The sequence below is a fragment of the Mandrillus leucophaeus genome, unplaced genomic scaffold (genome assembly GCF_000951045.1).
Source record: "Mandrillus leucophaeus isolate KB7577 unplaced genomic scaffold, Mleu.le_1.0 Scaffold338, whole genome shotgun sequence".
Classification (NCBI taxonomy): domain Eukaryota; kingdom Metazoa; phylum Chordata; class Mammalia; order Primates; family Cercopithecidae; genus Mandrillus; species Mandrillus leucophaeus.
In genome coordinates this window covers 2,883,720-2,896,674 of record NW_012103565.1, presented here as the reverse complement: position 1 = coordinate 2,896,674, position 12,955 = coordinate 2,883,720, and the positions used below count along the sequence as shown (strand labels likewise).

The following is a 12,955-nucleotide window of genomic DNA, read 5'->3' as shown; positions in this document are numbered from 1 at the left end:
CACTTTTACCCTTCCTCGGCCATCCTCTCGCCCAGACCTTTATCTTCAAAGGAACCAAGATCCCCCAGCCTGCCCCGAGGTGCCTCTGGAGCTACCCTCCTGCCCTTCCTCCTCCCACCACCAAACTTCTGCAGGACTTTCATCTACTGCCCAGCTTCTCCTCTACCCGGCCTGTAAGTGTTTGGCTTCTGGAGCCTCCCTCCCATCAATCCCACTCTCACCACTGACTTTCTGGTTGCCAGGTGCCTCACCTTTTATTTTCTTTCTTTGTTTTTAATGGTGCTACAGCAATTTATCAGTGTTCTTGAAATTCCATTCCGTGGATCCCAGGACCCCAGCGCCCTCCTGGTTCGTAGTCTTGCCCACTCTCTCCTAGGATAGATATTTTAAAAGATCCTGCTCTTATTCCTCAGCTCTTTTACCCTTCTGTCCTCTCCAGCTCAGCAAAAGCACTCATACCTGGGGCTTCCTGCTATCTCCCCCAACTCAGAAAAGAATTCCCAGCACTCTCTCTTCCGCCCTGACTCTGTCTTTCCAACTCAGTTCATATTTTCAATTGCCTTCTGGCCATTCTCTCTCTCTTCTTTTTGAGATGGGGTCTCACTCTGTCACCCAGGCTGGAGTGCAGTGGCGTAATCATAGCTCACTGCAGCCTCGATCTCCTGGGTTCAAGCAATCCTCCCACTTCAGCCTTCTGAGTAGCTGGGATCACGGGCATGCAGCACCACGCTCAGCTAATTTTTCTGCAGAGATGAGGCCTCACTATGTTAGCAAGGCTGGTCTCGCAACTCCTAGCCTCAGGCAATCCTGCCTCAGCCTCCCGAAGTGCTGATTACAGGTGTGAGCCACTGCCCGGCACTATTCTCTCTTAACCACACACTAGGACCCCCGACTCATAGTTCTAAAGCCAGATTTTGCTGTCTTACTTAATATGCTCACCATTACCCATGTTGCTCAGGCCCTAAGCCCAACATCACGTCCACCCCCAATCTACAAGTGGCCACTTTGACTTACCACATTCTCCCCTGGAAAGTCTCTCACAGTTAGCTTTCCTCCCCATTTTGCCTTCCAACACCACCTTGGCTGGCCTCTTTTTTTAAAAAAATGACTCCCCAAACTACAGCAGTTGCTTTTTGTTGATCTTCTTGCCCCTTAACTCCATCCTTTCCAGTCCAACCTGCACCATGTTGGGAGACAATTCTCCATGAATATCTCACATCCTGCACTGTCTGGGTCTCTGAGCAAAGACATTTACATCGATTTTAAGACTGTTTCTATAATGAGCCTTTCCAGGGTAGTCAACGTGGGAGAGAGCTCCCTCCAGAGAGGTTCTAGGTGGTAAAGATCAAGACCTTACCTTCTCCTCCTCAGAGGTTTACATTCCTAAGATAAGGTCTCTCCAGAGAGAAGTATGCGCAGGCCACCACCAGCTCACAACAAGACGGACGCGTAGTTCTGGGGTCCCTTTCTTGTAATGCATCCCACTGCATGTACAGGCAGTAACATCTGGCCTTCATTATGTTGCCCCGTGGGGCTTGGGCCTTGGGGAATCAAACTGGACTACCTTGTTAACTTCTAAGTTGGGTAAAATCTCGGACCCTAGAGTTTCTGACTTAACACATCACCACCAAATTATCTTTCTGAAGATCTGCTTTGGCCACGTGATTTCCCTGCTTGAAATCCTTCAATGGCTTCCCACTACAGAATACAGTTCTTACCTGTCACCTTTCCAGCTGGTCCTCTCACTTCTTCCTTATGTAAACCCTGTGCTCCTGTCAATCTGAACCCCAGGATGTGTTCCATACACAGGCATTCATATACTGCCTCATGTTTCTGGACATGCCTGAACGCTATACTTAAGATTGCAGAAGAGATAAAATTTTACCCATGAAGCACCAGTGCCTAGGCTGCCACCGTTTCCTTCTTCCAGTGTGTTGCCATGGCTCCTTCTGGGTAGGCTGATGGGAAGACAGCCTGCTCTCTGCTGTAGTCATAATGAGATGAACTGATGACCAGTGCTGGGGCCCAAGGTGACTGTGCTCTGGTTGGACATCTGGAAAATGAACTGCCCCTGAGAATGCTTGGCTTGAAACTGTCCAACAGGATAGCTCTCAATTTGATGGCAGCCAAAAAACCTACAGAGCTCCTCTCTTTAAGAAGTGTCAGGGGGTAAGGAGAGGCAACTCATCTTCTAGTGAATAGTGAGTTGTAATTTTGGTTATTCCCTAAGCTCTACATCTTAGTCTTAGCTTGTCCCACATTTCTGGGTGTTCTTGCAATAAATTCCCAAGCAAAGACAACATGGGCATGTATTTTCTTGCAGCCTCAACTGTTTAATTCAAGTGCTCTCCCCACTGATCTCTGAGACATGTGGACAAAGACGTTGGTGGATGCATTTTATTGTGGTGGACACAATAAAAATGTGTTCACTAGTATGGGCTGGTTAAGTGATCACATTCATCAAGTATAAGATACATCCCAATTTCAGAGACATTAAAATATCAATCAAATGGCCTACAGTAGTTACGTGATATAGTTGATTGTTCTAATATGTGAAAAAATGTGGGTCTTAGACTTGGAGAACTAAGGTATGGTGTATTCACACAGTGGACTACTTTGCAGCTGGGGTAGGTAATGGCATAAAAGGAGGTGTGTGTTGTGTTACCTGTAAAAACCTGTGCTTGAAAAATAAACAGTTTTAAACTAGGGGGTGAACACACGCATATAGTTTAAGTATTTTTACAGCTTTTTGTATGTCTAAGATATGTTATATACTTTTCTTTTTTTTTCCCAAGCTGGAGTCTTGGAAAAGTCCAAGGCTGGAGTGCAGTGGCTTGATCATGGCTCACTACAACCTCCACCTCCCAGGTTCAAGCAATTATCCTGCCTCAGCCTCCCAACCATCTGGGATTACAGGCACCTGTCACCACATCTGGCTAATTTTTGTATTTTTAGTAGAGATGGGGTTTCACCATGTTGGCCAGGCTGGTCTTGAATTTCTGACCTCGTGATCCACCCGCCTCAGCCTCCCAAAATGCTGAGATTACAGGCATGAGCCACTGTGTCCAATATGTTATAATTATACATATACATTCCGATATGCTATAAAGTTATACCCAGCCAATATGTTATACATTTTTCTCCAAATAGGACTAGCAACATTTTTGTTATGTTATACATTTTTATGTTATACATTTTGTTATACATAACAAATTATGTTATACATTTTTTCTAACTGGGCCTAGCAACCTGCTTTATCTCCCCTGTTCTGTGGGAGACCTCGTGTTCAAGTGATAGCTTAAAAATCAATTCTCGGCTGGTCGCGGTGGCTCACGCCTGTAATCTCAGCACTTTAGGAGGCCAAGGCGGGCAGATCATCCGACGTTAGGGGTTCGAGACCAGTCTGGCCAACATAGTGAAACCTCATCTCTACTAAAAATACAAAAATTAGCCGGGCGTGGTGACAGGCGCCTGTAATCCCAGCTACTCCGGAGGCTGAGGCAGGAGAATCGCTTTAAGCCAGGAGGCGGCAGTGCACCGAGATAGTGCCACCACACTCCAGCCTGGGGACAGAGTTAGACTGTCTCAAGAACAAAAAAATAAAAAATAAAAAATAAAAAAATAAAAAGACAAAAACAAATCAATTCTATAAAGGAGTTGAGAGAAACATTCACTGTCCCTTATCTCTACATGTTGCTTACCAGAATAAAAAAAAATTCCAGCAACATCAGTCATGGGCACAAAGCCAACTCGCAAACATTTACAGAACTCGATGATTACCCAAAACTCAGCTTGCTTTCTCAATACTACTGACTTTAGTTTCACTTAGCCACAGGTGTGTCTAGAGTTAAACAAGGTCAACTTTACAAAAAGATATTTGGGCATAGTTTTTAAAAAACTTAAAAGTGTGTGTGCGCGCGCGCGTGTGGTGGGGCATTTCAATATAAATGCCTTAAACACAACCTTCCTGACTATTTTATAAAATGGGTTGAATCTTTAAGGCCACATATTTCCTAAAACCTCGACTGATACACAGAGTGCAAACTTGGGAGCCAGACTAGACCGCCTCAGAATCAAGCCAGCTGTGTGGCACTGGAAAGTCACCTAACTTTGCAGCGCCTACCTTCACCTCTGTAAAATGGGAGACAATAATAACTCATTTATGGATGCTGTAAAGATCTGAAATTTTAAACTCAGTAATGCGCCTGGCACATATTAGACGCGGGTGTTTCGTTTGTCTTGGCAAAGGCTTTGGGTTTTGGGCCAATAGCCTTGCTGCCTCTGGAGCAAGCATCTCTCCTTGCACCCTACCCTCTGGGGCATTTAAAAATTACCTCAACTCTACTCTCAATTATTTCCAGTTCAACATTTATGTGCAGGTTACAAGGCCGAGGAAACTGAGGTTCTAGCCTTTGGGTATCTTCTAAACTAACACAGCACGTACAGAAATTTTTTTAAGTTTGGTGGAGGAATCGGCAGCACAAGGCAAGCGGCGTTCTGTTCACAGACCTGGGAATCAGAACTCTGGGCGCCGCGGCCTCCGGGCGCCTCTCGGCTCCCCGCAGACTTCCTGCCCCAGGGGGAGGGGCGGTCAGCTTGCTGCAGAAAGCCGCCGGACCCCCTGCACCCCGCCTTGCCGCCCCCCACTCCCACTCTCTGGAATGGGGAGCGAAGGGTCTAGGCGATAGCACTTACCAGCGCGAAGTGCACCAGCGCGTCGTAGCAGAGCCAGATGAGCGCCCCGCGGTCGGCCACTCCCCGCCCGCGGCCCAGGCGCAGGCCCAGAGCGCAGCCCGCCGCCAGCAGCGCGGCGCACAGCAGCAGCGACCCGCCAGCCTCGGCCCCCAGCTCCCACTCAGCGCCCATGCTTCCGGCTCTCGACGCCAGCGGCCCGAGACCATGCGGCAGAGGAAAGCCGGGAGAGAAACGACGCGGCGGGGCTGGCCGGAAAGGGGCGGAGCCGGATGGCCAAAGAGGAGCGGAGCTGAATGGCCAAGGCGGTCCGGGGAGGCACGGGGCTCCTCGGCAGGGTCGGGACCAGCGCTAGTATTCCCTGCCCGCCTCGCACCCTCGCCAGCCTGCTGAGCCCGGAGGTTTTGTCAGGTCCCGCGCATGGAGGTTCCCTAGGAGGACCGTGCTCACCAACTTGCTCAACTCCCTCGACCAAACCTGTTCCCAAACCAAGCCTGGAGGATTGGTAATAGGGCCACACCCTTTGATGTTGTTTGATTTTTAACAAGGCTCAAACTTTAAGCCACAAAGTGAAGCCCAGGTAGTGGAAATTTTGCCAGTAGACCGGGGCAGAATTTTAGAGGCGAAAGGTTTCAATTAGGCTCCTGCAAGCTTTACCAAGGAGGTGGGGGGGTTAAGGGTGTTTTCAGCCACCAGCCGGCTTAAAGCCCTTGTGGCCTACTTTGACAATCTTTCCATTTCTCCAGAAAAGTAGAAGTGTGGGTGAGAGGAGCGGTAAGTCCTATTGGCTTGGCGATAGATGTGTTTCACCTGTGGCAGGCCAGGTCTCACTATCGCAGGCCTCCATCACACCTGTTTCAGCACTGACTGACTGGTTAAGTTAAATATTAAAAGCTGAAAGAGTCAGTGTCCATATACAAAGGCTGGAATGTAACAAAAGCCCACGAAGTTTTGCCTAGGCCTTTCTTGGGCCTTGAAGCATGACAAGATAACGAAGGAATTCTTAACAGGACCCGTTTAGGATTAAACAAGTTTTATTGGGGGATCTGAAGAAACTCCCCAGGCCTCCACAAACAAGTTTATTGGGGGTCTGAAGGAATTCCACAAGCCTCCATGATTTTAGCAGGAGACAAAATAAGGGTAATCATCCCAGCACCCAGACCCATTTAGATAAGTAAATTTACTGAGGCTCCAGAGGAAGGTCTTCAGGATTAGAAGTTGTTAATCACTTGTGTCTTTAGATGAATGCACTCTTACACGTAGAGATACAGCTTAGAAGGTATATACACGCTGGAAAAACTTTGTAATTATGAGTTGGTCTGGCAATAATTTCCAGACCTTCTCCCTGTAACCGGTTGCAGAAATAAAAACTCTTCTTCCGCGGTTCATCTGCACCTTGTTAATTGGGCTGCCCAACCCCCAGTTTGGTCCGGGAACAAACCTACATTATTTAACTTCACAACCCTATGAGGTCAGTGAAACAAGCCACTCACAAAAACATACTTATGATTCCACTTACAGGAAATGTCTAAAATAATCGATTTGCAGAAACAGAATGGTGGTTACCAGGGGCAGGGCGGGGAGGGGGGGGCGTGGGGAAAAGTGGAGTGTTATTTATTGGGATAGTTTCAGATTTGCAAGATGATGTTCTGGAGATTGGTTGCACAACAACGTGAACATATTTTACTGAGCTGCACACTAAAAATGGTTAAGATGGCAAATTTTATGTGTATTTTACAATTATAAAAAAAATGCTGGCACTGAACACAAGAACTTTTTCCCCTGGTCACTTTCTATACCATTTTTTTTTATAGCAGTTAACACCAGATAGAATGATCCTTGTTTATGCACTTATCGCTAATCTCTTGCCACTACAATGTAAGTCTTCAAGGCCAGGGGTTGTGGCTACCTTTTTACTGCTGTATCCCTGGCACCTATTACAGAGTTTGGCATATACTAGCTGCTCAGTTAAATAACTGGCGACTGAGTATGGCCAATCTAGCCACCTATGCTCTGGATCCTGTCCTGTAACTAACTTATCACCCTTTGGGGACCATGCTGCCCACCTCCTCTTCGGAGCAAAATAGAAACTGAAAAAACTGATCAGATCCCCTGTCTTCATGTCTTGACCCTGCTCCTCAGTCCTTTCTACTCTAGTTCCTGCCTTATCACACTGATACAGCTCTCACTAAGGTGACTACTGGCCTCCACATCAGTGAACCCAAAGAGCAGTTCGTTTTCTTAGTTTACTTCTGAGCAGCATCACAGCACTGAAATATTTTTCCTTTGATTTTCTTTTTCTTTCTTTTTTTTTTTTTTTTGAGACAGAGTCTCGCTCTGTCGCCCAGGCTGGAGTGCAGTGGCGCGATCTCGGCTCACTGCAAGCTCCGCCTCCCGGGTTCACGCCATTCTCCTGCCTCAGCCTCCCGAGTAGCTGGGACCACAGGCACCCGCCACCACGCCTGGTTAATTTTTTTTTTTGTATTTTAGTAGAGACGGGGTTTCACCGTGTTAGCCAGGATGGTCTCGATCTCCTGACCTCGTGATCCACCCATCTCAGCCTCCCAAAGTGTGGGATTACAGGCGTGAGCCACCACGCCCGGCCTCCTTTGGTTTTCTAAGAACACGGCCTTCTTAGCCATTGTTTCCTCTGCAAGTGCATCTTCCACTACAAATGCCCAGTGATTACTGCAGCTCCACAACACAGTCCTAGGCTGTTCTCACTCCAGACCCCAGATCCAGGCAGTCTCATCCTTACCCTCTGCTTTAATGACCAGCAAAACCAGCAGAGAACTCAATCTCTAGCCTGGTCCTATTCTCTGGACTCCAGACCACTATTTCCAACTGCCCTACTTGACGGTCACTTGGACGTCTCAACAAAACCCAAACTGAGCTCATCACTTTGCACCCCAATGTCTGATTCTCTTTTCTATCTCATGTTACTTCCACTCATCAGTTACTACAACCTGGAAACCTAGAAATCATCCCCAATACTTCTCTCTCCCCAAACTTGGCATCACCAGCTCCTCCTCAGCAGCCAAGTATTTCTTGATTCCATGCATTTCATGGACCTATTCACTATCTCGTCTCTGTGCTTCACTCACTTAATGGGACCAGCAACCTCTACATCACTAAATCCAAAGGACATTTCCTGTCCTTAGCCTTACCAACTAGTGATCTTTATTAATCTGTTATCCCTCTTGCTTGATGATTTTCCATATAGAATACCAAAATCCTTTTCATGACTTACTAGACTGTGGGCTCTGGCCCCTCCCTGTCTCTTTAGCCCTTTCCCATTCCCGTTAATCCTTCTTCCCATCATCTAGCTATACTTGCTCTCTCTCACTTCCTCAAATGCCCCATGGTGCTTCTCACAAGGCTTTGTACAGACTCTTCCACTGCTGGAAAGCTTTTCCATTCAATCTGCCCAGTAAACTCCTCCCTTTTTACCACAATCAGTGAAAATTTTGGCTGGCACTTTTAAGGGCTCAACATTAGCCTGGTTATCACCTTTCTCAGTAGACAATTTCCTCTACTATGTATATCATTGTATACCTCATTTTTTTCTAACATTTGTCAAAACTTGTCATTTTTGTTTATTCCTGTTATTTTTACAAGTATCCTGTGCCATAGCACAGTACCTGGCACAGGACAGAGTATTCAGTATTCGAGTTTTTTTTTTTTTTTTTTTTTTTTTTGAGACGGAGTCTCACACACTGTCACCCAGGCTGGAGTGCAGTGGTGCGATCTTGGCTCACTGCAACCTCCGCCTCCTGGGTTCACGCCATTCTCCTGCCTCAACCTCCCCGCCACCACGCCCGGCTAATTTTTTGTATTTTTAGTAGAGATGGTGTTTCACCGTGTTAGGCAAGATGGTCTCAATCTCCTGACCTCCTGATCTGCCTGCCTTGGCCTTCCAAAGTGCTGGGATTACAGGTGTGAGCCACCGTGCCCAGCCTAGTATTCAAATGTTTCTAAAGACTTAGTCAGAATTCTTATTTATATAAGACTCAAAACATCAAAAGGATACATATGTAGAATGTGATCTCATGAGAAAAACTAGGCTGAATATGAAATTTATTCTTATATTTAGTTGAAAAGGGGCAGATGCCTAACGATTTGGATCAAAGAGAGCTGATGATAAAGAGGGCGTGACTTGATCACAAATCTAATTATGATGAAGCTGGTAAAATAACTGAAAGAATCCCTCCACATTAATAGAATCAAATGTCCAGATAATGGAATGTTCCCATTCATTCCAAAGTACCCAGAAACCAGTCACACCACATTCCTTATCGTTGGAATCCTTGGAGTGCATCAAGCTGACAGGAACCAGGTCCAGCAATGACTTTTATGAAATGGATGAAATGCAAGGTGTGTTCGGGTAGAAGAAGAAAGCTGATTTAAAAAATGGATTAAGTCTCCTCTGCTATCTGGAAATAACAAAGTCTACTCCCAATCAAAAACAGTTAATTTGTACTGATGGATATTTAAGTTTCTTTCTCTTTTGAGACAGGGTCTCACAACTCTGTGGCCCAGGCTGGAGTGCAGTGGCACAATCCCTGCTCAGGTGTATGGCAGCCTCACCCTCCAAAGTAGCTGGGACTACAGGCATGTGCCACCAGGCCCAGCTAAGTTTTAAATTTTTTTTGTAGAGATGAGGTCTCACTATATATTGCCCAAGCTGTTGTCAAACTCCTGGGCTCAAGCGATCCACCCAGGTTAAGAAAGGATCTTGTAGCAAGCAAAGCTAGGCAATAAATAACAAAGCTCCCTCAAAATGAGTACCTTGTTTCTCAAGCTCTTCTGACTTACTCCTGCAGGAATGTTTCCATAAAATACCCTGCCTCAAAAATCTGATTTTATGTTTAAAATATGTAAAATGTATACTTTATAACACTTTGGCTTGTATTACCAATAAAACTTTTACTTACCACCTAGTAAAGTTGCTGTCCCACGAAGATGTTCCTTATCTCATGGCTTCTCACATTATTTGGCACAAGGCCCCATGCATCTTTGGGTACCACAGTTTAAGAGAATTCCTCAAGAAGGTGTATGGCAATTTGCTAGCGTAGGGAAGGGGGATGCTATAGAAGAAATTCCCTGCAGAGAATACTTTCTTTATAGCATGGCTCAGCCATAGTTTCTGTTTTTAATAATTTAATAGATGATTTTAAGTTTTCTGATGGGGCCAATCTCTCAACAATGCTTCAAGAAGTGATCTTCAAACTATGCTATGATTTTCTAGTCCAACTCCAGTTTTCCCTAGATAACTTGAAATTTTCACCTAGAAGTGTTTCAAAAACACTTGTTGAGATTTGGGCAATGAACACATTTGATTGTTTTACAACCCTGTATTTTAGCCACAGGATAAATTTAAGAGGTAACTAGTTGCTCCATATTTCTACTTCGTTATCCCAAGTCCCTTGAAATAGGTGTTCAGTACTACCTGGAGTTTCCTACATATGATTTGGGAAATTAGGTTAGGCCTGCCTCCAATTTTTCCTAAAACTCAGAATGAAGAAAAGGCACATTTGTATCTCCTTTTTTCATCTTACGCATCTGAGGAAAGCCTGGGACTGTTCACACAAAAAAGTCATGATTTAGGCTGTCTCATTTGAGTGGAGTTTTCTATAGGAATTGATTTAGGACAGTGGTTTACAATCAGGGATGGTTTTGGGCCCCCAGATGTTTGGCAATTCTGGAGACATTTTTGGTTGTCTTAACTTGGGGAGAGGAGAGAGGTGCTACTGCTATCTAGTGAGTAGAGCCCAGGGATAACTACTAAACATCCTACATTGCACAGGGCAGATGACACACAACAAAGAATTATCCCGCCGAAAATGTTAATAGTGCAGGGTTTTAAAAATCCCAATTTAGGCCAGGTGTGGTGGCTCACGCCTGTAATCCCAGCATTTTGAGAGGCCGAGGCGGGCAGATCACTTGAGGTCAAGAGTTCGAGACCAGCCTGGCCAACATGGTGAAACCCCATCTCTACTAAAAATACAAAAATTGGCCAGGCGTGGTGGCAGGTGCCTGTAATCCCAGCTACTCAGGAGGCTGAGGTAGGACAATCGCTTGAACCTGGGAGGCAGAGGTCGCAGTGGGTCATGCCATTGCACTCCAACCTGGGCTAAAGAGCGGGAAACTCCATCTCAAAAAACAAAAAACAAAAAAACAATTTAGGCCTAAGTTAGTTGAGGGATTTTATGGGCAAACAGTGGGATTAGGTTGCATTCCCACATCCCTTTTCCCACACATTGTATATAGTACACTTTTGGAGAATCATTCTATCACTGTTTTTCAGCTATCTAAACAAGTACAACATTTATACCCACAGCTTCATATACAGAAATTGTATTTCCTTTCCCCCCAAAAGAGTTAAGTAAACTTCCCCAGTTTAACTAGCGTTTAAAAAACTAACCACCACTGTAAGACAACGGACATTTGTGAATGTCAGTTGCTCTTGTTTACTTGTTTATCCGCATTAACTAATCCCGAAAGGATGAATGACCCTTCTTTAAACATTTTCTTTTCATATAAAAATAGAATTTTTTAAAAGATGGGGTCTTGCTATGTTGCCCAGGCTGCTCCCAAGCTCCTGGGCTCAAGTGATCCTTCTGACTCAGCCTCCCAAGTAGCTGGAGCTACAGGTGTCTGCCACCAACCACGCCCTTCAGGATGACCCTTCTGAAAGAAATGATGGCAAGACTATGAGTACTATCACATTTACTTATATACCAACTTATTTTAAAAATAATTTGAAGTGGCATTATACAAAAGTAAACATTTCTACACTCAAAAGTGGCTGCTCGTTTGTTCTTTTAATTAATGCAAGATTTCACTTAGTGCCATAACTTTACCTAACAGGTTAAAACTTTTAGGTTGGCTCTAATTACTATTTTCCATAGTCACATGTTTTCAAGGGTTAGCCAGGTCTTAAGAGTTTTTGTTTCATGAAAGTCATATCGTACCATCATCTCAAAAAAATGGGCTTTTCCTAAGTTATAGTATTTAAACCTGAGACACAAAGGGAAAATGCCATGTGATGACGGAGGCAGAGACTGGAGTGATGCAGCTGCAAGCCAAGGAAACCCAAGGATTGCCAAGAACCACCAGAAGCTAGGAAGAGGCAAGGAAGGATCACCCCCATGAGAGCCCCCAAAGAGAGCCTCGCTCAGCCATCACCTTGATTTCAGACTTCCGGTCTCCAGAAGTGGATGACAATATATTTCTATTGTCTGAAACCACCTGGTTTGTGGTACTTTGTAATGACAGCTTAGGAAACTAATATAGATTTTGGTAATTCTTATTTGTCACAAAATAGTCTCAAATCTAGCATTATTATTGATCATCCTGGTTTGTTAGAGTTGAGATGGAGCAGGAACCCCTCTTAAGGGGCCAGGTGTCCCCCAAGCATGGAAATAAAGGAAAATTTTGAGTTCCTTCAAGGGAAATTCCAGGCACCTAGCTAGTCCTATGAATAAATAAGCAACTTGATAAGCAAGAGAGTAATAGTAGCTTAAAACAATAAGCAAGGAAGTCACAGGATATTTGGTTCCTTATAGAAACTAAAGATAACATCTTAACATATGTCCCTGAGTTGTTCTTCAGAAACCTGGACCCCCACCAAATGGATCCACTGGCCAGGGAAGGGGGAACTGAGGACTGAGCTCTGACTGCCATTCTTTGTTCTCAATGTCTTCCTGAGGGGCCTATAGGAAGTCACGCCCATGGGGCAGACTTAGCATTCTTTTCTGCTGACCCCAAGTTTTTTGACAAAGCTTTGATTCCTTAATCAATTGCAAATAAGAAAATCTTTAAATTCACCTATGACCTGTAAGTCACCCCCTGCCACCCCGAGCTTCAAGACAGGCCACCTTTTTAGGCCAAACCATTGTGTATTGATGTACAATTTTGCCTGTAACTTATGCTTTCCTGAAATTCACCCCTGCCTTTAAAAACCCTTGCTTGTAAAGCCATGAGGGAGGTTAGGTCTTAAGCGTGAGCTGCCTCATTTTTCTTGTTTGGTGCCCTGCCTGCAGATAAATGCCCTCCTTTTTCCTGCTGCAAAACCTTGCTGTGAATGTTTGGCTAACTGTGCCAGGTGAACAGACTTCAGTTTAGTTCAGTAAAATGGTGTGAAGGAGATATTAAAATACAATAAAAGAGTAATTCATGATTTACCTCCATTGTGATTTTTAAAAAATAATTCCAAATTTAAATTTAACCATACAGAAAACAAACAAGTTATTTTCAGAAA

At 44.8% G+C, this 12,955-nt stretch overlaps 1 protein-coding gene across 2 annotated transcripts in view; it reads right to left on the bottom strand.

Moving 5' to 3' along the window:
* Positions 1–5,027, bottom strand: part of EBPL (emopamil binding protein-like) — a 30,376-nt gene extending 25,349 nt beyond the window's left edge. Inside the window, exon 1 of one of the 2 annotated variants that reach the window (XM_011988779.1) lies at positions 4,696–5,027. In XM_011988779.1, the coding sequence (XP_011844169.1) occupies positions 4,696–4,866 (171 nt within the window). In that variant the 5' untranslated portion in view covers positions 4,867–5,027. The remainder of the gene's footprint in view (positions 1–4,695) is intronic. The other variant, XM_011988780.1, reaches the window with a different exon arrangement.
* Between the last annotated feature and the right edge of the window lie 7,928 nt (positions 5,028–12,955).